Here is a 26,215-nt window from a genome sequence, read left to right as displayed (position 1 = left end):
AACCCTCCACTGTGCCAGCACCATCTGGTCCCAATGCCAGAGCCTCATCAAGCTGCCACTGTCAATTCTTGCCCTCCCTCAGGTCCTTTCTCCAGAATGAAGCCAGACAAATCCCTTTGAAACACAAAATCAGTTACTTTATGCACACTCCCAGGAGCAGCTCCAAGATTCATGGCTTCACTTAGGATTTCTGCCAAATCATTTGATGTCTCTAAAACACACCCCACCCCTAGCTATAAAAACAGTAATGCCACCTCCCTATTTCTTAGGATAAAAATAGAAATCCATAAAAAGGCCGGCAGAGCCCTGCTTGGACTGGCCCTGTCCTGCACCATGCTTGTGCTCTGAGGCTCTGCCCTCCAGGGAAACTGGCCTTCTTTCTTAACCCGTGAATTTCCATCTCCTGAACTTTTGTACTTGCCTTTCCCCTTGTCTGGAACATTCTCCCTCCATCTCTTTACCTACGTAAAGAGGTAGGTTCACTCTTTGTTCACATCTCACTGCAACTATCATTTCCCCAGGAAATCTGTCCAAGCCATGTTCCCCATCATATGCTCTTTAGCATCAGTGCTGCTCCCTAAAGCTGAGGCTGTTTTGTGTTGTCTTATGTTGATTCCGTCAGGACACAGTCCTGTTTGGCTTGCCCATCACGGTGTTCCCAGGACCTCGCCCAGTGCCTGGCATAAAGTAAGTGCCTCAGTGAATTTGTGTGTTCCATGAATCCACTTCCCTGTCTGCTCACCTATCATGGGACAAGCCCAGGAGGAAGAATTGGAAGCACAAAAAGGAGCGGGGTGTTTTTGAGTTCCTTCACCTACCCTTCAAAGAGGTTCTGGTATGTGCCACACTCTGGGAATATGAATATGATACACCCGTGTCTTCAAGCGCTACTGGAAGATGGCAGACTGAGAAACCAGCTAACCAACTGCCTTGATCTTAAAGTTCTAACAACTGACCCATGGATCTAGCAAAGCCGTAGCCACACAGGGAATGTTCACCAAAGAAAAATAGATTCCTTCTTTGAACCTGAACCAATCAACGGTCCCTTATCTCCTAACCCACCAGCCAGCCCTAATCATTCCCTGTTTTTCCAGCTGACCTCAACCACTTGGTCCTACAAAAACCCACCCTGACCTCAAAGACCGAGAGGCTCCAATGGCTTGCCTGGTGTGTGGGTTTCTTGTATGCATTAGAGTAAGTAAACTTGGCTTTGTGTCACATAGGCATGTCATTGGTGGGCCTGACACCCCAACTTGAAGGAAAAAGCCGAATGCTAAATGTTAACCACATTTCTTGAGCGTCCAGATGTTCTAGCCTTTGGTTGTATTGTCTCAGCCCACGAACAAGGGTTCCCCCTTGGTCTAAGAGTTGTCATGGTAACTTGTTAGTGGGCGCAGCTCCAGCAGTTGTCATGGTAATTGCAAACCTGTACTTTGTTTGGGATTTGTGGTGGCAAAAGCTCATGCTAATGAGGGTGGGTGGATGGAGGAGAGGAGGGAAAGTGAGGAAGAATCCTCTCTTCCTCCTGGCTCCCACCCGCCCCCCAACCTCAAAACCCACTGTGACAGTGCAAAGGACAGAGAGGTGGAGGTTTGTGTGATTAGAAACATGATAGAACAGACGATTTTAATAACCACGTGAAATCGGCTAAGAAAACGGAAAAACTGCTTGCTACAACCTCGAGGCGCTGCGAGTAATGATGGTCCACGAGCGCCATCTAGTGGGAAGAGCAGCCATTGCCGCCCAACCCCTGAGCCCTCCTTGAGCGGCAGCTGCGTGAGAAGCCTGCTGGGTTCCCACCAACAGGGAAAGCCAGCCACCTGCATCTGGGCACTTGCTAGAAAAAAAACATTTTGGGCTTAATGGCCCCTGGCGTTGTGCTCTACACTGTGGAAAGAAAGCCTCACTCATATCCTATGGATGCTTTGAATTTTGTTAAACAGTTCTAAAATTTGAATTTAAAGTGTTTCCCTTTTAACACTGGCTGCTAGGAACCTAAGAGAAGGCAATGGCACCCCACTCCAGTACTCTCGCCTGGAAAATCCCATGGACAGAGGAGCCTGGTGGGCTGCTGTCTATGGGGTTGCACAGAGTCGGACACGACTGAAGCGACTTAGCAGCAGCAGCTAGGAACCTAAGAGACAAAGTGGGGTGAAACCTTAGCAGAACCAAAAGTGGTGATTACGTTTGGATTAACCTTACCTCTGCTTTATTTTAAGTTGTTTATTTATTTAAAGTTGTTTCACAGTTTTTGTGCCATATTATCGCTTATTTTTTTGGCTGCGCAGGGTCTTCATTGCTGTGCATGGGCTTTATCTAGTTGCAGCAAGCAGGGGCTACTCTCTAGTTCTAGTGCACAGGCTTCTCGTTGCAGAGTTGGGCTCTAGAGCGTGGGCTCAGTAATTGTGGCACATAGACTCAGTTGCCCTGTGGCCTGTGGAATCTTCCCTGATCAGGGATCGAACACGTGTCCCCTGCATTAACAGGTGGATTCTTAACCACTGGACTGCCAGGGAAGTCCCTCTAGTTTCTATTTTATATGAAGGATATTTCAAAGAATTTTTGGAAGAAAGTGGAGTCATCAGTAATTCCATGCAGTCTCCATGACCAAAACATCTTATCCAGGAGTCATCAGGAGTGAGATGATTCTGAGCCCCAGGGAGATTCAACAAGCAGGAACCCAGGAGGGACAATGGCAAACACATGCTTAAACTTTACCACATGCTGAGCACTTTCCTAAGTACTTTAAAGGTAAAAGTTCAGTTCAGTTCAGTCGCTCAGTCATGTCCGACTCTTTGTGACTCCATGGACAGCAGCACGCCAGGCCTCCCTGTCCATCATCAACTTCCAGAGTTTACTCAAACTCATGTCCATTGAGTCGGTGATGCCATTCAACCATCTCATCCTCTGTCATCTCCTTCTCCTGCCCTCAATCTTCCCAGCATCAGGGTCTTTTCAAATGAGTCAGCTCTTCACATCAGGTGGCCAAACTATTGGAGTTTCAGCTTCAGCATCAGTCCTTCCAATGAATATTCAAGACTTATTTCCTTTAGGAAGGACTGGTTGGATCTCCCTGCAGTCCAAGGGACTCTCAAGAGTCTTCTCCAGCACCACAGTTCAAAAGCATCAATTCTTCCACACTCAGCTTTCTTTATAGTCCAACTCTCACATCCATACATGACTACTGGAAAAACCGTAGCCTTGACTAGACAGACCTTTGTTGGCAAAGTAATGTCTCTGCTTTTTAATATGCTGTCTAGGTTGGTCATAACTTTCCTTCCAAAGAAGCAAGTGTCTTTTACTTTAAAGGTAAAAGCTCACTGAATCTTATAACCTGTTTTTTATAGGTGAAGACATGAAGCTCAGAGTTTGAGTGCAATTTGTTTTACATCAATATATGGAAGAGGTAATTGAGGATCAGAGAGGTTAAATAACTTGTCCAGGGTCACACAGCTAGTAAGTGGTAGAAATGGAGTTAGGACGCCACAAGTCCATGTTCTTAACCACTAGGCTTGACTGCAGCTTCATGAACTCTGAGTCAGGCAGTAGGCAAGGCCAGCAAGCAGAAACAAAGCTCTGTTTCAATGTCACAGGCTGGAGGAGGAAGCAGCAGAGAGTTGGGGAGCTGTGCAGCACTGAGCCACCTGCGGTTGCTTGGTGTGTAGTTGGGGTCTGTGACTCACAGTTGTGGACTCCTGCCCAGCCCAGCGTGCTGGATGAGGGATATGGGGTGCCCTGGAGGGTCAGACCACTTACTGTAGCAGGCCTGAAGATGACGCTGGGGCTGGCCTCGCTCTCAGAATTCAGACGGGAGTTGAAAGGCTCTAGGACACCTCCTGGATTGAAAGTGCCCATTGAAAGACACTTTCAATCTGGGCTAGGGCTTGGGCGTATTTTGTTTATTGCCACCCCGATGCTGGAATAGTTCCTGGCCTCGAAATGTCAAAAGATATTTGTTGGAGAATGAACAAGCAAATGAAAGAATGAATGATAAAGTTATATTCACCCCCGGGCACGGTGTGAAGGAGCCACACTGAGAAGCAAGCGCTGTGGGATCTCATGCGATGTGTAGCAAGATAGCACTGTCTGTTTCAAGGCTGACCAGGGCCTAGAAAGCACAGGTCCCAGACGGGACTGCGGAGGCGACTGTAAAGCAGATGAGTGATTTAATCAGACCAGTTTCAGAAGCTCACCCTGCAGCCGTAAGGATGGTGGCTCAAAGGGGAGACACTGGTAGCAGATCAACTAGTAGAAACCATATAATAGTCCAGGTCAAAGAGAAGTGGCAAGGCCCCAGATCTCGGTCTCAGGCTGCCTCTGGGCCCTGCCGCAACCTTGAGGCAGTTTGGTGCTGCGGATTTTCTGGGTCATGCTGTGTGGGGCATGGGTTTGATCCCTGGTCAGGGAACTAAGATCCCACATGCCACCTGATGGGGCCATTTAAAAAAAGGAGGGGGAGGAGGCTCATTCGGGTTGAAGAAGCTACTTCTTGGACATGCTCACACCTCCAGGTGTCCTCTGAGCCAGGCCTGACCTCAGACTCATGTCCCCGAGAGAACCATCTGGAGGGTGGCAAAGTCTCCACATCCCTTTGAATCTACCCTTTCTAGGCATTGCAGATGCCCCTGAAGTCTCACCGGAGGGGTGAACTGACCTCAAGACAGTCTCCCCGGGTGTTCCCCTCAAGAGTCATGGTGCCCCTGCAGGACCTGAGGCCTGTTCTCTGTACTGTTTGAGATTAAAAGTTCAAGATGATTGGAAGTGGCAGAAGTAAAATGCTGGACAGTGTCCAAGATGGTCAAACTTTTCCCACAAGGAAAAGAGGGGTGGAAATATGAAATGAACACAGGTATCTAGAAGGCAGTGCTGCAGAAAAGTAAAAGCAGTGCTTTCTGCTGGAGAGTTTTCAGGTGGTTTTTTGGTCAGAATTTTGTTTTTTTTAGTTTATAAGAATTTTATAATAATAGGAAAAAAAAAATCCCTTAACCTTGTAGGGAAAAGGGAAGATAAAGAAAGCGGGAAAGTTTGAAAATGTGCTAAGTAAGGAAAGGGAGAGGGCAGAAGGAAGTAGGGGCTACTGTAGGGGGATGGGGTGGGTAGGGAGGTACCTACAGGGCAATCAAGCCAGGGGTCAAGGGTCAAGCTAATGCCTGGTTCCAAATAGCTACAATACATATTTGTTATAGGTTGTGTTCCCCTAAATTCACATGTTGAAGGCCTAATCCCAAGGACCAAGGGATGTGAACTTCTTTGGAAATAGGATCATTACAGACATGATGAAATTTCATCTGAAGTCATTAGGGAGTACCCTAATCCAGTATGCCTTGTGTCCCTATAAAAAAGGGAAGTGTGGAGACAGACTTATACCTACAGGGAGAAGGCCATGCCCACATGAAGACAGCGGTCTACACGCCAAGGAGAGAGGCTTAGAAGAGACCCTTTCTTTCCTCACAGCCTTCAGAAGGAAATACCTTGATCTGGGACTTCCAGAACTGTGAGACAGCAAATTTCTGTTGGTTAAGCCCCGCTAGTCTGTGGTACTTTGTTACAGCAGCCCTGGTAAATGGATACACTTTTTTTTGGCTGCACCACACAGCAATGTGGGATCTTAGTTCCCTGACCAGGGATTGAACCCAGCCCCCTGCAATGGAAGCCTGGAGTCTTAACCACAGGCCCATCAGGGAAGACCCTGATACACAACTTAGCAGAATTTGTAGTTCTGACCTTCTTAAACACTGAACATGATACAGCTGTTTTATTCTAATCACTGAGTACAGTAGAAACTCTGCCAAGAAGCTCTGAGGACTGGTGGACCCACCCCCAGCTACCAGCCTGCTGAAGGCTCAGGGCTGCATTCCTCACTGGGAACTGGCTCATGACTTTGTTCACCTCTGAGGGGAGCTGCTTGCCCAAGGTTCTGTCTCTTCCCAAGGTGCAGCTTGTAGCCAATGACTGGCTAATACTGGGATACCAGGTCGCAGCCTCCAGTTCTCCATTTGGTCCAGTTCTGAAGGGCCATCCCAGCTCCAGAGCCCTACATAAGATCAGCTAAGGCCTCCACTGGAACTACAGAACGGCTTGCCCTCTCTGCCCACTCCTGCTTGTCATCTCCTAGGAGCACTTCCAATCAACCTGCAGGCAGCTCTGTCTCCATCTGTGTCTAGGGAACCCAACCTAAGACAATGACACAGGTTTGTCCAGTCTTAGGTTCAAATCCATGCTCTGATACATCCTCGCTGTAAAATTGGGGGGCAAATTCCTTAACCTATCTGGGTCTCCATTTCTGCAAATGTGGAATGAAGAAATCAGAGGAAATTATTTCTAGGACCCTTTGAACCGCTTATGTGTGTGTCACACAGAAGTATCATGAGGCTTCGGAGATGCTGGCCCTCAAATAAATGGCTTAGGTAGGCTTTTAATTCCACCGTGTCCTGTGTTTTTGCTTAATTGCCATCAAACTGCTGTCATATGAGTGGGCTTGCAATAGTGAAGACTCTAGTGTAATCCTTTATTGATACACTCTTCAAACCTATTCAACAGCACGCAGGAAGTCAGTTTTGAAACTGCTTGTTCCAGGGTGACTGGTTCACTGGGGATCAACATTAAGGTAACATGAATTTCGTGGTTCTTAATATACAAATATGCAAAATACACACTCCTCACATATGGACCAGCTACCTCGGTTCACCAAGGGTGCAACAAGCTGCACCCACCCATCAACTGGTGGTTCATTTCAGTTCAATGTAGTTGCTCAGTCGGGCCCAACTCTTTGTGACCCCATGGACTGCAGCACGCCAGGCTTCCATGTCCATCACCAACTCCAGAGCCTGCTCAAACTCATGTCATCAAGTCAGTGATGTCATCCAACCATCTCATCCTCTGTCTCATCCTCTCCTCCTGCCTTCAATCTTTCCCAGCATCAGGGTCTTTTCCAATGAGTCAGTTCTTCTCATCAAGTGGCCAAAGTGTTGGAGCTGATCAGCTTTAGCATCAGTCCTTCCAATGAACATTCAGGACTGATTTCCTTTAGGACTGACTGGTTTGATCTCCTTGTAGTCCAAGAGACTCTCAAGAGTCTTCTCCAACACCACAGTTTAAAAGCCATCAATTCTTCGGTGCTCAGCTTTCTTTATGGTCCAACTCTCACATCCATACATGACTACTGGAAAAACCATAGCTTTGACTGCTATGGACCTTTGTTGACAAAGTAATGTCTCTGCTTTTTAATATGCTGTCTAGGTTGGTCATAGCTTTTCTTTCAAGAACCAAGCATGTTTTAATTTCATGACTGCAGTCACCATCTGCAGTAATTTTGGAGCCCAAGAAAATAAAGTCTGTCACAGTTTCCATCGTTTCCCCATCTATTTGCCATGAAGTGATGGGACTGGATGCCATGATCTTAGTTTTTTGAATGTTGAGTTTTAAGCTAACTTTTTCACTTTCCTCTTTCACTTTCATCAAGAGGCTCTTTAGTTTCTCTTTGCTTCTGGTGGTGCAACCTTCCAATTTCAGATAACCCCTCCCACCACTTCCCAGTAGCGCTAGTGGTAAAGAACCCTCCTGCCAATGTGGGAGACATAAGAGCCACTGGTTCAATCCCTGGGTCGGGAACACCCCCTGAAGGGAATGGCAACCCACTCCGGTATTCTTGACTGGAGAATTCCATGGACACAGGCTACAGTCCATGGGATTGCAAGGAGTTGGACATGACCGAGTGACTAACACATTCCCACCCCTTCACAATCCACAAGCTGCAACCCTTCCATGTCCACAAAACATGTGTGTTTTTCAAGGTAGTGATACAGTGGTTGTACCATCTGTGTATTTAACATGTGTACAACTGTACACCCATTTAAAAGTGGTTACCATCAATACTGTACTGGTTCACTGACAGCGTGAGCACTCCCAACCTATTACTTTACACTGATTTCACAGTGTAAAGATTTTTAGGCAAGCGTGTGCCAAGTTCTAGCAAAACTGACTGTACATAAAGCAGGGGAGGGGTGCCGGGGGGGGGTGGTGCGGTAGCATTGTGCCACTTGGGCAGTATTTTCCACAATGTGAACTTTTCATATGTTCTCAAATGAAGTTTTACACCCCCTCCAAGACACCAATCTAAAATACTCTAAACCCAGTTCCAACTGGGAGAACATGAAGGTAGCGTTAGCTAAACCAATTTTTAAGAAACATTTCAATATGATGCTTTTCTTTTGGACAACACTAAAGTTCTCCTCCCTCTCCCAGCAAGCTCTTTACTTGTATTCTTGTAGAATCAGAGGAGGAAGCCAAACTTCAAAAACGCCCTTGCTTTCTTTATTCCTGTTGAGAACAGTAAGACTATTAAGAGAGTAAATTTAAGTCACAGAAGTAACTAAAGCTGAGGGGCACTGCTGAGCAGTCATACAAGGTAATTGCCTAAGTGCATTAAGACTGGTTGGGCAATAAAAGCTGAGTGTGTGACTATATGTTGCACAAATTGTTAAGTTAAGAGCACCCCTGTAAGCTTAAAAGAATTTTAGATAAATGCAGAAATAAGTATGAAACTTTAAGCCACCCCCAAAATTTAGCTCCATGAGCAGATGGATAGTTTAATCTCCCCAAATTTAAAAGGTCTCCTAATTTGACTATGTCTATGCATGTAGAATATATTGAGACATGTTTACAATGGTGATGTCAAACATGTTTCTTCCTAACTAAGGCAAAAACAAGGATGGAGACATGAGAAGATGAAGTTGGAAAGTGCACAGATTAATAATTTAGCAGCTGCAGGAACCAGAATCCCAAACCAGGGACAGGGTGGGAGGTGGCAGGGAGTTGAGAGACCAAAAAAAAAAACAACCTCAAATTCCAAAACACTGCAGAGAAAATGACAGCAGATCCATCTGGAGGTAGGAGCAAAATGATGGTCTGCAAGTCTAAGCATTCAGTTCCCGGATCCCTTTTCCTACACTGCACAGCTGGGCAAGAGCCCACTCATTCATCAAGACTGGAGAGTCCTTGTCTCAAGAGGGCAAATAGGCCTCTGGAATAATGGACACGGAGCACTGCTGGGGGCAGGGGTAGTCCCCTACTGCACACTAAACACAGAAGCCCAATACCTTCAACCCCACTTGTCTTCTAGAATGCTGGCAGATGGCCCATTACTCCTCCAGCAGGGGATATGCAAAGTATTCACTGAGAATGGGCAAAGACTTCAGGGTGACGTAAGAGGTTTCCCCGCAGCTCCACTAGGACACAGCACATTGAGCTGACAAGCCACACTCATGTGCTCAGAGCTTCCTATTAGCTTTGTAGTCCCCACTCAGAAGGGTTACTACACATCTGAAGAATGCCTCTAATGATGAAAACATAACAGTCCAATCCAAAAACAGAGACAAAAAGACTATGTAGGACTGGGTTAGAGGGGAACTTATGAAATTCTTGGAGGCCATTAGCTTGTAAAAATTTCAGAGGTTAAAAAATAAGACTTGGAATATGGAGCTGAGAAAATCTCACAGAAAGTAATTTAAGAAACAGAAAATAGATGAGAGGAAATCAGTGAAATCCAGAGAATTAAAAATTTTCTGAACTTTAGCTCAGTTTTGTGTCCCCCCTTCCTCTGCATACTGTTGCTAAAAAGTGAGTGGTGAGAGCTGTGGGCACAGGCACACAGGATGGAGTCTGGCACCGTCACTTAGGAAAAGCTTTAACTAGAATCTGGGACTAAATTTAATCAAAATCAAAGCCTGCTAGTTCACCAGAGGATCTTCTCTTGCACTCTTATGCAACTCCTTTTCTATTGCCAATGCATTATCCCTTCATCTGTTAGTCAACTGTGGATTAACTTTCCAATTTCCCATAATTGACCCAGTGCTAAATTTCTCACTAAGCCATCAACTGCAAAGGGTTTTGACAGGCATGAGCAGTAGTATGGCAGAACTGGGATTTGAAAGATCGTTAAAATATAACTGCTTTGAAACTGAAGCCATACAGCTCAAGGAATTAAGCAGTCAGATGGTGCTTACCTGCTCCAAGCATCATACAAAAGCTGGGAGCTTATTCCTTTAAGTAGGAAGAGATCAGCCTCCAGCAAAAGCTAGACTACAACTAGTCGTGGTTTGTTAATCGTAAACCAGGTTTGTTCCCACAAAAGCCTGCAAGTGCAAGGACTGTACACCATACTTCTATTCCTACTTCAGGATGGATGAAGCAGGGATTAAAGTATTTGCAGGATTTATTCACAACCTGAATATGGAAAACTACTAAGAAATTTTTTCTTTCACTCTTCCAAGCCAATTAAGCAAGCATTCTTCACTATATTATTGGTCAAGTTACCTACCTGTTAACTACTGTGAGGAAATTGAGAGTAACTCCCCAGAAAGGGACAAAAAGACAACTGGTGTGACTTTTTAAATCTAAATTCGCATTCAATGATATCAGTGCCCATCTTATTTAGAAGGAATACCTAGCTTAATTTATACAGAACTATTTAAGTCTAAACACTGTTCAGAAGCTGGTGAATTAATGTGTCTAAAAAAATGCAACCCTAGAAAAATCTTTGTGACCACATATATATATTGATTTTATCAAAGACTTCAGTATTCCATATGTAATACCCAGAATCATTTTATCAGATTCAATTTGTTACTATGTAATAAAGTAAGTAAGATTCTGAAAGAATGCTTGCAAGTCAATGTACACAAAGCTGATAAGTAAAATTTCAACTCTTTCGCAACAGAAGCCAAAGCAGAACTAAAACATAAGGAGGAATTAAAAACATTTTATCTGTGTATTCAGAATCACACACAAGTTACCTTTACAGTTCAATTTACTATATAGAAATCATTTGGGTTTTATATTTTCAGTTAAATTCTGAACTTACAATATTGATTAAAAAAAAAAGATTGTTACATTAATTCAGTACTTTTTTTTAGCATATCAAATTGAAATACATTAAGATCAAACTTTAGATTTATGGCAAACAGTCTTCAAATACAACACAAACATTTTTTAAAGTTACCGTATCGTTCACATGTGGTACCTGCAACTCTGAGCTGTTATACACAGAATAGCTCTCCTTTAAATACGGCAAAACTGACATGCCATGAAGCTCAAAGTTGTATAGTCAAGCCAAGGACTCAAAGTTGTACCATCTCTTAAAAGATTTGGCATTTCTGAACCAAAAAGCACAACATGTAAAGAAGGTTAGGAGCAATTCCTCCTCCTCATTACAGTTAAAAAAAGTTGCATGGTAGCTTGGAATTTTGCATAAAACCCCACATTATACCTTGGAAAATTCCAAGGGTAATTAGATGACAATGGACTGGAGTCCTTTTTCAATTAATAGAACCCATAAAATTCAAATGGGAATTAATCAAATCAAAAATATTAAGCACCTACTGGTTTAAGAGATTGAAATTTATTAGATTCATGATCAATTTCTTTTCACCTTGAAATCAAGGTGTAAAAACCAGCTATTAAGTGCATTCCAAACTTCTCCTATGTAACACATGCAGAATTTTCTGTCCATTGGCACCAAAGTGAAGTCACATTTCCTCTTGGAAGACAGAAATTCCACATCTGAACATAGAACAAGTTAGGAAAAATGACCCCTGTTGTTTACTTCATTACTATTGTGATTCTGAGATCTAGGGTTACTAATATACTAGCCATGAACAACGCCTGGCAACAACTGTCAGGCTAGTGACTCTTAACTCACTTCCCCAATCACCATAAAATTCTAGTATGCAAAGAATGAAAACTAATTACACTAAGCTGCTGAACAAATGGGAAATACCAGGAAACTAAGTGAACAACAAAACAAATCCGAAGTTTGAAATCACTGCAATCGAGAAATTGAAAATAGGTGTGCTTCACCCCATCCCCCTCACAACTCTGAATTTAAATAATATTCCGTGCAAAGGAGCATCAGGTTTCTGGATATAGATGTAGCCCTTCTTTAAGATTTAGTGCGCAGCAGAGTTTTCTGCATTTCCCTCCCCAAAGTTTATTCCAAGTATTTAATAGAATCTTCCATTTCAGCCAAAAGATTTGCGACTCAAAGATTTACTAAGGTACTCTATGCATTCTATCTATACAGAAACACCTATTAATTATTACAATTGGTTTATGCAGGATTAACATTTTTGGTGTTAAAATTGTTAAACATCATGCTTACTGCACATCAACTCTCCATAATGAATCTGAACATCACAATGATTTACCAAACATTTTACTTAAATTACTAATTAAATAACTGAAAAATGTACTAAGCCAAACTAAACTTAAATGGGCTATAAAGGAAAATAACCTTCGAAACAGCCCAGATACATATCTATTTCAAAACTACCTTTGCTAGCTAGCCCCTTTCCCAAAATTTTAGCCTGAAAAAACAGTAAAATCTACACAAAATTTTATTGCAATCATACAAGGGTTACATTAGGTCAAATACAACAAATACTATGATGCAATTTTACATTTATTAAACTACAGTTCAAAGCACAAATTTACACATTCTAAATACACTAAACGTATCTAATGAAGTTACACTGGTCTTCCACTGACATTTGATATATCTGGGTGAAAGACATTAACTTTACAAGACTTTTTAACACGAATCCTTAGTATAAAAACTGTGTACTTGTATGTAAACGGTTTAATGGGGAACCCAATTAATGGGCTTCCATCTCCACTAAGTCATCCATTTTGTTGCATATTTTATTTTAAACGCTTAAGGGGTAGGGCAAACTGGTAGGTTTAAATCTGATTACATTATCTTAATCTCCCAATTACCCCCAGTGAATTATAGAGCTGATTTTGTCTGGTCCCAAATAGCTATTACTAGTAGTTTTTGTTTCCAAGAGAATTAACAGAATAAGATTGTTCAAATTTTTTCCACACTGGAATGTAGACCAGACAAGCTTATTAACCTGCAACTTCAGATCTACAGAAGCGTTAACGCCTGCTTAAGCTTCAGTGGGAAAGTTGTCTTCTTGGCTCAGCTGAATGCAAGAAGGCACAAAGAAAAAGCTCTTCATTGTTGTGTCTGAAGTTGCCCCAGCGTCCTGCATCTCATACCTAAGGGAAAAATCAAGACATCTGAGTTTAATCACAAAGACCACACAACAGACAATGAAAAGAACTATAAAATAACTAGTCTTCCAATTACGCTTAAAAGGTCATTCTGTTATTACTTTTAAGTTGTGCATTCATTATAGAATTAAAACCAGCAAACCCTGTCACCTCAAATATCCAATCTGCTTTAAAAAAATAATCCGTCTTACCAATCACTGTAGGACATCATGTAATAAATAGCTGGCCTCTGAAAATCATTGAAAGCAGATGGTTCATGGACAGAATCTGCTCCCATGTTATCAAAGATAAGCCAATCTCCCACATTCAGCTCAGGAAGAAGACAGTTTTCCACAATTTGATCAAGCTCATCACAGGATGGACCCCAAAGGCTGCTTGTAAACAGAGGCTCATCTGCCTTGTATTTCTGTAGGACAAAAAAGTATTTTTTTGTTAAGCTTTTAACTCAAGCAGGCAATGAACTTGAAGGTGGATAAGAGCGTTTTTTCACCATTTCAAATCAAATGTGGCCCTGAAGAAAGGCCTAGAGCCAAGGGCAGTGATACTCCTCCTTAACTCCATGTAAGGCAGCAATTTAGAGAACAAAAGACTTAATAGGACTCAGAGAAATACAAACCCTCAAAAAAGGGGCAACCTTCCCCCATTCTAAAATATTTCTTTGAAATTGGGATGAGGGCTTCCTGGTGACTCAGTGGTAAAGAATACCGCCTACTAATGCAGGAGACACGGGTTTGATCCCTGATCTGGGAAGACCCCATGTGCCACAGAGCAACTAAGTCCGTGCATCACAACTATTGAGCCTGTGCTCTAGAGCCTGGGAGCTCCTGGTTGCCACAGCTAGAGAAAAGCCTGTGCAGTAACGAAGACCCAGCATATCCAAAAATAAATACAATTTTTAAACTGGGATGCATCCTAAAAATAACAGCTCCATTCAGAAACTGCCAAATAAGCAGGTTTTATAATATTTGTAATAAAACTTGCCTTATGAACCTCTGGAATGGTATTTAAGTCCTCAGACAGTTTACTTGCAAAAGAACCATAAACACCATCATTCATATAATACATGAAGGCTGGTTCATCACTTCCGGTCTTTCCTACTGTTTAAAAAAAAACAAAACACAAAAACAGGAAAAGCAAAGATGAACTTACAGTAAAACAGCTAAAAGGCACATCAAAGTCTGAATTAGTATTTATAGAATTGACTCATAGGTTTCACATTCTTCAAAATATACTGATATATACTGACATAACTTAAAACTGTTAACTTAAAATATTGAACACACTTCACCAAGGATAACCAATGAACACATTAAAAAAAAAAAAAAAAAAACGGCTCTACATCATTACTCACCAGGTAAATGCAAATTAAAACTACACTGATACACCATAATACACACCTACTGAGTGGATAAAATTTAACAATGACCAAAAAAAGAAATTAGCAAAGGTGGGAGCAATCAGAACTTGCATATATACATTGCCAGCAGAGGAGTAAAATAGCAACACCATTTTGAAATCTTTGTGAGCACCTACCCTCTGACCCAGCAATTCTATTCTTACATCATTCACCTAAGAAAAATGTCCACAATACTTGTAGTACTGTATAATAATGTAGTAACAGTAGTTCTGCCCTTAATAGCCAAAAACTGGAAACAATCAAATATTCATGGCAGGAGACTGGAGACAAAGTATATGCATTCAAACAGTGGAATATTAATTGGCAATAAATGTAAAATGAAATGCTCTACCAAATATTATACTGAGCTGTCTTAAACAGAAGAATATACATGATCCCACTTACAAGAAGTTCAAGGGCAGTCCAAACTAATCTATGCTGCAAAAATAATAAAAATTGAACAAAACTAAAATAAATTTTAAGATATGAAAATTATTTTATTTTGATAGGGATAAGATTGTACTGGTTCTTAAAGGGAATCAATCACCTGGGGAAGTTTATCTAACATAAGCCTATCTAAACATCAGCTTCGAGAAGAGTCTGATGGAGTGGAATGTTAGCTATGGCATTCAAAAGCTATAGCTTTTTGAAAAGCTCCCTAGCTCCTCCCTACAGATGGATGAAGAACACCCATAACATCAAAACCCATCAAATGTCCAAAATTATATTTACATGTGATAGTATCTAATGAACTCATCTTCAAACTAATTGGAATTATTTACTAACAGAAAACTATAAACTTTGTAACTTACCTCCAGAGGAAAACTTATCATTTTCAACAACTTTCTTTGCAACGATATTAACTGCAAGTGTAAATGCAGAAGACACAAAGTAGCTTCCAGGTTCAGAAATTATCTTGATGCCAGATCCTTCAGGAAAGTAGACATCCAACAAAGGGCTGATAACATGATTAACCTATGGATTTTAAAACCCATATTATGGTTTTAATATTGGATTGGTTAATTCACAACATTAAGAGATTAACAGCAATTAAATTTTTTAGGAAAATTAAGTAGCTGAATTATAGACTATGACGCTTAGAAATAAAGCAGGCTTTCAAGTCATCCAAGTTGATTTTCTAACTATCAGAATGGCATTAATTTAAAAAGTTATAATTCCAGTGGCAAATGGCTCCTGGTGATTGAAAAGTCATTGTTTATAGCTATATTCAATAACTAGTGATGAAGGAGCAAATTTCCAATCAATTTCTATACCAGAGGAAGGTGAGAACTGATGTGTACATGGATAAAACAATTCAAGCTCTGTAAGTGATGAATGAATGAATCATTGTCATCAAGCACTGAAAACACACTTTCCATGATAAAATTATGCTACAGAGTTTAAACTTTTCCAAGGTCTTCCATTAGCTCTTCATTTTCTTACAAATTTTACACAATGTTACAGCTTTAGTTCTGCTCTGAAAACTCTAGTCTACATATCCACCATGTAAGTAGAAAGGAAAGAGAGATCAGTCCAGGATGTCGACCCACTGAACAATGTTTACCTCTTCCAGTTGAAACTCAGTTCCTGTGAAGCCCCCACCAATGTCTAACATGTTCATCGTGAAGCCAAATTCTCCCTAGAGATGCAGGAGGGGAAAAAAAATCTTTAAACGCTTTTCCAAATTGTAATGCATATAGGGACATCACACACACACAAAAATCCTCTAAGGGAGGTAAATAATCTCTGTTCTGACCTTTAGTAAATTTATTGCTTTCTACTAACAGAGGCGGATTATTTCATTGTATTTTCCTGCTATTCTCTGTACTGTCTTTAGACACATACAAGTAAGTTAACTATTGCCTCTCTCTACACCCAGGTTTTAAAATGTGCATGTCTTAAATAAGTACGATCAGAATACTTTAGAAGTAGAAAAGAAGCTGAATATTTGTCTTAAATAACATCTTGGCTTAAATATCAAAATAATTTAAGCGAAAAACTTACAGCCATGTCAAACACACATCGCGCATCAGATAGAGCATGTACATATACTTGAGATTCTTTGCAAGCACTTGAAACATGAAATCTGAAAGACATAGAGTAATAAATTTGAAGCTGCAGCAAATTTTAGAGGCCGTTCCTTTCTAACTCACCATATTCACACAAAAAAGTATTCACATTAACTTTACTCAATATTTAAAGCTTTAGAAACATGAACCTCTAATTACCCAAGTTACAATACCAGCCTTTTAGAAAAGGTAGTGTTTGGGTAATAATTTTTTTAATAATAAGTTATCAGTTATATTTCACAGCTATCAGACAGGGACACGCTTTTCATATGGTAAAGTAACGATAAATTGTTACTTTACTAAAAGTAACAATCACCCAATAAAACTGGGTGACAAAATCTTCAATTTTGAATGCACAATATTACCTGAAAATATACAAATCTATTGTGGGACTTCCCTGGTGGTCCAGTGGTTAAGAACCCACTTGCCAACACAGGTTTGATCCCTGGTCCGGGAAGATCCCACATGCCACAGAGCAACCAAGCCCTTGAGCTGCAACTACTAAAGCTCACGCGTCTTCTGTGCTCCTCAAGAGAAGCCAGAGTAACCTCCACTCTCCAGAATTAGAGGAAGCCAGCTTGCAGCAAAAGACCCAGTGTAGCCAAACAAATCTTTTTTTAAAAAAAGTATCTATTGAGAAATAAATACAAGTGAACATTAATTCAGTTGAGCAATACTGATAATTGTTAGTACTGCTCATTAATAGTGGTATTTATCAAAGATTCGGACTATTTAAATTTGAGGGAATTCCCTGGTGGTCCAGTGGTTAGGACTCTGCCCTTCCACTGCAGACCCTGCAGTGGAACCCTGTGTTTGAACCCTGTCGGGAAACTAAACTTTGACAAGCCATGCTGCAAGACCAAAAATTAAATAAAATTAAATTTAAAAGTTTAATTAAAACATCGTCCTTTCCGTATCAATTGTGGCAGTGGTTACAAAAACGTTAAAATTCACAGAATACACCTCAAATCAATTGTCCTGTGTGTTAACAATAAAATTAACTGAAATATGAAAACTCTCAAATACTGTCAATATTGTCAGCTAAGGTAGAATTAAGTTTAACAGTGGTGATTCTTTATCCATCTTTATGAACAATTTTAAAATCTGGCAGTCACTGCTCCAAATCTGATTCAGATCATGGTTCAGAAACTATTATCAAATCATTAACTCTCTGGGTCTTAGTTTCCTCATACATAAAAACTGAGAGGATAAAATAGTCTACTGATTTTTTGAAGTGCCTCTGAGGGATTAAACAGGGGAAAATAAAAAGTCTTGGGATGGGAAAAAGAAAAACTGAAATGACATGTCCAACAACCATTTTGGTATTCATCAGAATTCTAGTAAATCCTTCCATTCAACTTAAAAAGAAGTGATTTAAATTACTAACTGAACTGTTATTTACTATTTCCTCTCTTAACTAGGTGAAGGAGAGGTACATACAAGTACAAAATAGTATAAAGATAAACATTTATTTTCCTAAACTAAGAAAACTATGTATCGTAAATCAGAAATTTAATCTATTAATGTTTATACAAAAGAAAACTTAAACTGGTAAACAGAAAGACTAAGATTATCACAACAAAATGAAGTTTAAAACAACTACTCACTTAACTCCAATAATTTGGACATCAAGTTCCTTAGCACATTCCAAAAGATGCCTACAGTTCTTCAGGGTAGTGCCAAACTTCATGTTACCCTCTCCACCTCCAATACTATCTTCTGTTGCAATATGTAGTAAGACCCTAAGAGAAGGGGAAGATGATTGGGGCAGAGTTGGTTTACATCATCATCAGCACATGTGAAGCCTGAAGATTGTAGGAAGTGTGTTGATAATGTTGTCAGTGCTCCATAATCCAGCGTCGGATGAATCAAGTGAACCTAATGAGAAACAATCCTGTATAGAGAAAAAACTAGCAATTAGGGACTAAAGCATGACGCTTACAAGGATGGGAATTTGGAAAATGCAGGAAGTTAAGACTCTGTTGTAGCAGCAAGAGTTGGTTGGGCTCTGTAATGAAAGACGACATTACTTTCAAATGAAGTCCATCAGTCCATAAATCCACCTAGAAAGACTAAATTGAATAGCAATGCCATTACTGTCTTTCAGTAAAAACGATCAGGGCTTTAAACGCTTCAAACTTCCTAAAAAAGTTCTAGCTAGCTAACTTTCTACCACTTATTCGGAACCATTCCTCCAATTAATCACATAGATCTAACAAGAAAAAAAAATTTTTTTAACGTATCTTAACAGCAGCCTTTTAGACTACTGATTCAAATATATTTGGTATTTCCTTCCAAACCATGACAACCATGACAAAGTGATCAAGACTGTCAGGCAATCTCTGAGTAACCACAAATCACTTAAAAAAACAATTATACAAAACTGTTATTTGTAAAAGCAAAATTATTCTACCTATAGAATACCTTTCAAAGAATACCATTAAAGTCAGTAAGAAAATTATCAATATAAGGAAAATATGGACATGATACACATTTTTGGTAACATATAACACACAGTAACTTATTAAAAAGCAAACTGTGTACTAGTATACTTTTAGCATAGGCATATAAAATCTTCTTGATATACCAGTTCATGGTAATATTTATTTTGCCTTAAAATTTGTTTTTTGTTTAAAGCATGGCGAACTTACATTTTATTTATGTATTTTTTGGCTGCACTGTGTGGTACGTGGGATATTCCCCAACCAGGGATTAAACCCATGCCCCCTGCCTTGGGAGCTCAGTCTTAACCACTGGACCACGAGGGAAATCCCAAAGTTTTGTTTTTAAACAGTAAAGTTTTTAGTTGCAAAATAATCTTGGGACCCATGTAGGATACAAGTAAAAACGTTAAACTTCCTGTTTGAGGAGAAGGGACTTAAGGACTAGTTTCCTAAGACACTGACACAAAGGACAACCATCTAAGAAACCGAGGCTAAGGGCAGATTAAACCCTCAGTTAAAAGGAAAAAGGCTGAGCAGAACATATTCTGTTCCTAATATGACAAATAACTAGAATGGTTCATATAATTGTGAAAATATAGCCATAGCTTTAATTTGATCATTCTACCAACCAGATTTTCCTCCTTGAATTAAAGATTATACACAATATCCCAACATATCCTTATCTCATCCTAGTTGCCCATGAAGGATCAGAAGTAGCCAATAAAAATGCTAGTAGTATTTTCCATGTAGTAAGTTGCAATAATTACAACATATAACCACTGCTCTATATAAATGCCCCCTCCCTTTCCCAGACTAAAGACAACCCCAAATCCTAGGTAAAAAAATATGCCTTTGTACCTAATTTTTACACTTACTTGGCATTTGGGTGGTTACGTGCAATTTTCTTCAATTCAACTTCATTGTCACATGTCATGATATTAACTCCAACTTTTGCTGCATACTTTATCTGAGACACTTGCTTGCAAGGACTTATGTAAATGATGTTTTCTGGAGATACACCCAATTCTTGCACTAAAGCCATTTCAGTCTAAAAACAGATTTTAAACAGTGTCATCTAAAAGGTAAGCTTTCTATTACTTTTCAATCACTGCCATATACCTTTATTTTCTGATTAAATTCAAATTATGTAAGATTAAATTAGGATTACGTATATCACAGTTCATATTCTGGTAATGCTTGCTATATTACACTGTTAAAAACCTTTTAAAAGGTATACAGGCATATCTCATTTTATTGTGCTCTGCAGAGAATTCCATTTTTAAAATTGAAGATTTGTGGCAACCCTGTGTTGAGTAAGTCTGCAGGCACCCATTTTTCTCAACAGCATTCTTTTTTGAGGTATGTACATTATATTTTAGACATAACGCTACTGTATACTTAATAGGCCACAACATAGTACAAACATAACTTTTATACGAACTGGGAAATAAAAAAAATTCACGGGACTCGCTCTACTGCAGTTGTCTGGAACTCAATCCACAGCATCTCTGAGGTACGCCTGTCACTACCATCAGAGAAATCTCCCAGTTTAGGATATTATCTTGCTGTCATCAGAAGTAACTTGATCAAACTAGCTCTAGGCTAAGAATGAGGAACAAATAAAAGTTTCTGATTAAAGATAAAGCTTATAAAGTCTCATCTCACCGTAATGTTCCTTTCATTGGTATACTTGAAACTTTGTAAATTTCCAGTATTAAATGGCAAATTTAAACAAGTTAAAAAATGCATCCACAAGTCAAACTTCCTTGCAATTGTTCTCCTACTGCTGCTGCTGCTGCTACTGCTAAGTTGCTTCAGTTGTGTCCGATTCTGTGCGACCCCATAGACAGCAGCCCACCAGGCTCCCCTGTCCCTGGGATTCTCCAGGCAAGAACACTGGAGTGGGCTGCCATTTCCTCCTCTAATTCTCCTACTGCTACTGGTGACCAAATGTTGTTTTTAGTTGCTAAGTCATGTCTGACTCTGCAACAGGCTCCTCTGTCCACGGAACTTCCCAGACAAGAATACCGGAACAGGTTGCCATTTCCTTCTCCAGGGTATCTTTCCAACCTAGGGATTGACCCCAAGTCTCCCGCATTGGCAGGTGGATTTCTCTGCCACTGAGCCAATAGGGAAGCCCCACCAAACACGGTCAATTTTAAAATGTTGCAGTTCAATAACAAAGTAATGAAAATGACTTACTTTACTAGAACAAGCAAATCCAGTTCCAAGAGCTGCCAAAATCTCAAGCACAGCTGGAGTGGAGTTGCACTTCACCGTATAGAACGGCTTTATCTGAGCCACTATGTTCTGCCATTGGCTGTGCTTCTTCACAATCTTTCCAAGATCTCCCACAAAAAATGCATTTTTCCCTGTCTATTATAGTTATGAAAAAAGAAACATAAGAACCACTGAAAACAGAGTATTGTTAAGTAGGAAAGAACTCCCCTTTTCCTCCACAAATGAGCCAAGATAAATACTAACATACCATCACATTTAAGGCTTGTTTCTTTTTAAACTTGACTGTTTGCTGTGCTATGCTGACATAGAAAATATTCTTTTAGATTAAAAAAATAAAAAAAAACAGTGTCAATTAGAGTGACTTTCTACTTCCGAACTGTTCCAATTTTACTTCTGGTGAGTGGAAGGGAAGGAGATTACTTATATCGTTCCATGCATTCCTTAATTGTTTAAACCTACTTTAACAGTACAGGATCTAATTCCCTAAAAAGGTGAGTAGAATGAGGAATGCTAAACAAAAAGCTGTATCCCCAACATGAACTGCAGTTAAAGACAGTAAAAGGGAACAAAAGAAATCAATTTTTAAGGAGGTAAGTTGGTAGTATTTGTAGAGGTGACAAAACTAAATTTAAAAATACGGAAGTACACTAAATGCCAGATAAATCCAAGTCCAGTGTTTAGGACTCAGTTTTCACTGCCATGGCCTGGGGTCCAATCCCTGGGTCAGGGAACTCAGATCCCACAAGCCGTAGAAAGAAAGAAAGAAAAAGTAAACTGATTTTAATTATGATCTGGGAAAAGATCATGATTGATTCTGAAGCTGGAGCTACCCTGGAGGTAGAGAGATGACTACACATACCATCCAGAGAATAAATTACCCAATGTTAGATGGCAGACAAAATAATCTTTATTTAAAACATACAACATTCAGATATTATTTGAAATGTCATGAAAATATTACTGTTTTCTATAATCCACATTATTAGAATATACTGACCAAAGACAGGCTGCCACCCTAATGTTCTGACCCAGGAAATGTACAATTGACTAAGACTAGTGACATGAGAGGCTACAGAATAGACTGAATGGTAGGACAAGTGTCATTCTTCCTCACCCCCCAAAAAAGAATTCCGATGACAGAAGAGAGCAGCAGGATTTTGCTGGTGTGAGAGAAGACTTAAACATACCTGTAGAGGTCAAGAGAAAGCTTTTTGGGTATCCTGCTACTGAACATCACTAACCTGGAAACTTCTTCAAATTTGGGGAATATAGGAAATTAGCTCCAACAAAAACAAATTCTTTCCGTAAAGCAATAAACAAAAATTACTGTATCAGTAAGTACAAAACAAAAATGATCTTAAGTAGCAGTAATGATGCTTCATATTTCAGAAATTATTATAAACACTGTATTTTAAGAAATCCAATATGACACACTTACCAGGGTATGTTCATAAACATAGTTATCAATAACATTTCCAAGGTTTGTTCCTTCATCCAACAGGCCAACGGAGTAGTTTGCATCGTCAATAAATCCTTTCATCTCAGCCGTATTCCACAAAGCCGAAAGTCATAAACCAGGAAAAACAAGAGACGGGCCACCAAGCCTTACGTCTGGGTCCTTAGAATATGCAACAAACTGTCAAAATAGAAGTTATTTCAAAGTCTGTATTATTTCATTAGTTAAACCTAATATATGAGCTGTCAGTTGGAGTGTGCTAATAAGAGGAACCTAATTTAGTGAAGAATCTGGGTAATCACTTACCATTTTCAGAAACCCTAGATCACCAAAATCCTTTCCTTAGTGCCCATTTTAAAGCAAATGTGAATTTATACATAAAAAGACAAGCTTAACATGACAGTTTCTTGGGAAGGTAGCTGAAACATGCAGAATGTTACAAATCAACACCATCACCTTATTTACATAGAGTTGCAGAGCCAGTCTTTTTATTCATCTTGTTTGTGGTTCTCCCATATAACACAAACAACTTTACTCATTTTAAGTAAAGAAAGCTAGCGAAATAAATATCTGCAGCCAAGCAATCAAAACAGTCTGAACTTCAATACACTGCCAGTCACGTAACCAGTGTGATACCAGGTAACTGCAGATAAACGTCTTCTAAGTAAAATTCTAGAGTAGGTGATGTGTAAGCAACAGGAATGGGTAAAAGTGGAGGCTGACTTCAGGAGGACATCTGTAGCTCTGATCTGGATCCCACACCACAAGCTACAACAGAACTAGTTCAATCAAGTTAACAATTAAGTCTCTTTGAGGTAAGCTTATTTGGTGAAAATGTTTCTGGAACATAAGTCAGAAAACCTAGTCCTGGCTTTGTCATTTAATAGCTGTGCAATCCAAGGTCAACTACTTCAAAAAACTGTTGTTAAAAAAAAAAATTACAATCACTTGTTTAAGTACTGACTTGAAAGAGCTAACTGCCAGAAATCCAAGAATGTCACGGCAATTTGAAACTAGGTATAAGTTAGGGACCTATATATACATCATGAACATTTATTTACTAAGAACTCTGATTTTTAAAAAGGCATCATACTGAATCCAACTCTTCCCCAAATAAAGTTTCCCTCTTTCCCCACATCACCTCTGGAGCAGCCCATGCCTAAGTCTATCTTCTTTGCTGAACTTACTGGTCCTTATCCCCCGGAGAAGGAAATGGCATCCACTCCATAACTCTTGCATGGAGAATTCCATGGATAGAGGAGCCTGGCAGGCTACAGTTCATGGGGTCGCAGAGAGTCAGACACGACTGAGTGACTGACACACACACACATACAAGGTTACTTTAGGCAAAGATTTCTTTTAACATAAAGTCTATAAACCTAACAAGTTCTCGAGACAGATGCTGTCGTCGCTCCTTGTCTGGGACTGATTTCTGGGTGCCACATTAATTTTAATGGACTTAGACCAGATCCTGGCAACATACACAGCTTTTCCTGCCTCTTTGATTACCCCCTTTCTCTTCCCCTCCCCATGCTCTATGCCAGAGTTCACCTCAAGTGGAGGCCCTTGTCCTAAAAATATACTTCATTTCAATGGTTCTCAAAAGTATCAGCTTTTTGGTTGCACCAAAACAATTCGTCAATAAGCCACAGCATTAGTCATTTTCATGAAATACACACAATATTTTAAAAACAGCAACAGCTGTATTTCCAAGGAGTCAACTATATTCAGTTTACTGAGAAAATCTTAAAATTGTTATACCAGAAATGATTTAAATCTGTGCCCATAAAGTAGACATTTAGGCTTGAGGATACATGTTTATTTTAAGCAATGTAAGACCAATCAGAACATCAATTTTAGGGGGATATTCAACTGCACTAATGCAAACAGAACGATAAAGGTTACACATTAAAAAAGATCACTTATCCTATTAATAATGAAAAATACTTAATCAAGATCTTTAGCCTAGTGTTTCAGCTCATCAGATTCCTAAGGAGTTTCTACTCTCTACGCAGTATTTACCTGGGAACCTTATCAACTATGGACCATCACAGGCAACTGCTACCAAGTAAAGTTCTAGTTTTTAAAGTCAGGACAAGAAGAACCTCAATTTCCTTCAGCTAGAGATGGTTGGATGGCATCACCGACTCAATGGACATGAGTTTGAGTAAACTCAGGGAGTTGGTGATGGACAGGGAGGCCTGGTATGCTGCAGTCCATGGGGTCGCAAAGAGTTGGACACAACTGAATGACTGAACAGGCTAATTTTCCTCCGACATTATGATCCTAAATAGTCACAAAAACATCAGGTCCATTCATCCCAGTCTTATCTGCTGAATGCCCACATTCTTCACAAATTTTTGTAGATTAAGTAAGGTTATGGTTATGTGAGTGAAAGTTGCTTAGTAGTGTCCAACTCTTTGTGACCATCTATACAGTCCATGGGATTTTCAGGCCAGAATACTGGAATGGGTAGCCATTCCCTTCTCCACGGGATCTTCCCAACCCAGGGATCGAACCAGGGTTCTCCTAAGGACTTTTTCAAACTATTTTCAAACTATATAATCTACAGATTCAGTCAAATCTCCCTGCCTGCTAAACTAGCTTAATCTAAAAGCAAACATTTTTTATAGCAGTGTGCCAAAAACTTTGTACAATATTCTCTTAACCCTCAAAAACCACTATGACAGTATTATTCCATTTTATTGAGGCACAGAAAAATCAGGCTAGCTTGGGAGATGCTGATGACAAAATTACAGGCATATCTTGGAGAAACTGCAGGTTTGGTTCCAGACCATTATAATAAAGTGAGTATATCATTAAAGCAAGTCACATAAATGTTTTGGTTTCCCCATTCATATAGAAGTTCCGTTTATACTATTCTATAGTCTATCAAGTGTGCAAAAAAAAAAACAAACAAAAAAAACCCAACAACAAACCCCACCAAAACCCCAATGTACATACCTTAACTAAAAAATAATGCTCTTGGAAAAATGGCACCAACAGATTGCCAAAAACAAGGTTGCCACAAACCTTTAATGTATAAAAAATGCAACCTTTGCCAAGTGTAATAAATCCAACACAACTCTCAGGCTCTTTGATAGAGACAATGACATCCCCAAATCAATTAACCATTTCTCAGACATATGAACTCCCACAGTTGTTAATAAACTCTACACTATATTCATATATGGTACCAAAACAGCCTATCATGCCTTCTTACAGTCTTCACACCTTTCTTAAGACTAGTTCCTACATAACAACCTTGTTCCTTCTATATCACTTGCCTAAATTCAGGTAAACCCTAAACTTTTTCCTTTTTTTAATCTTATCAAGAGTTTACATGCAATAATGTACAACCTCATTCTGACGAATGTATATACCAGTATAATCACCACTATCATAAAGATAAATTTCTTCATGTCCTTTTGTCCACCTCAGGCAAACATCTGCTATCATTACAGACTCTTGTAGAAGTGCAATAATTTCAAATATAAATAGTAAAGGTCAAACTAAAACAGCTGACAAATAAATGTAC

The 26,215-nt window shown here is 39.7% G+C and overlaps 1 protein-coding gene across 3 annotated transcripts in view; it reads right to left on the bottom strand.

The window, feature by feature from the left end:
* Positions 1 to 10,536: 10,536 nt before the first annotated feature.
* Positions 10,537 to 26,215, bottom strand: part of AZIN1 (antizyme inhibitor 1) — a 31,060-nt gene continuing 15,381 nt past the window's right edge. The window contains exons 3-12 of one of the 3 annotated variants that reach the window (NM_001082611.2): positions 22,660 to 22,857; positions 21,183 to 21,356; positions 19,856 to 20,028; positions 18,144 to 18,278; positions 16,472 to 16,553; positions 16,032 to 16,106; positions 15,280 to 15,442; positions 14,053 to 14,168; positions 13,263 to 13,477; positions 10,537 to 13,056 (exon numbers count right to left, since the gene is read on the bottom strand). In NM_001082611.2, coding sequence (NP_001076080.1) covers positions 12,945 to 13,056; positions 13,263 to 13,477; positions 14,053 to 14,168; positions 15,280 to 15,442; positions 16,032 to 16,106; positions 16,472 to 16,553; positions 18,144 to 18,278; positions 19,856 to 20,028; positions 21,183 to 21,356; positions 22,660 to 22,761 — 1,347 coding nt within the window. In that variant the 5' untranslated portion in view covers positions 22,762 to 22,857 and the 3' untranslated portion in view covers positions 10,537 to 12,944. The remainder of the gene's footprint in view (positions 13,057 to 13,262; positions 13,478 to 14,052; positions 14,169 to 15,279; positions 15,443 to 16,031; positions 16,107 to 16,471; positions 16,554 to 18,143; positions 18,279 to 19,855; positions 20,029 to 21,182; positions 21,357 to 22,659; positions 22,858 to 26,215) is intronic. The other 2 variants (XM_025001622.2, XM_015474490.3) reach the window with 2 other exon arrangements.

The sequence above is a fragment of the Bos taurus genome, chromosome 14 (assembly GCF_002263795.3).
Source record: "Bos taurus isolate L1 Dominette 01449 registration number 42190680 breed Hereford chromosome 14, ARS-UCD2.0, whole genome shotgun sequence".
Taxonomy (NCBI): Eukaryota; Metazoa; Chordata; class Mammalia; order Artiodactyla; family Bovidae; genus Bos; species Bos taurus.
The sequence above is the reverse complement of the archived record's forward strand: the minus strand, read 5'-3'. Positions and strand labels throughout refer to the sequence as shown.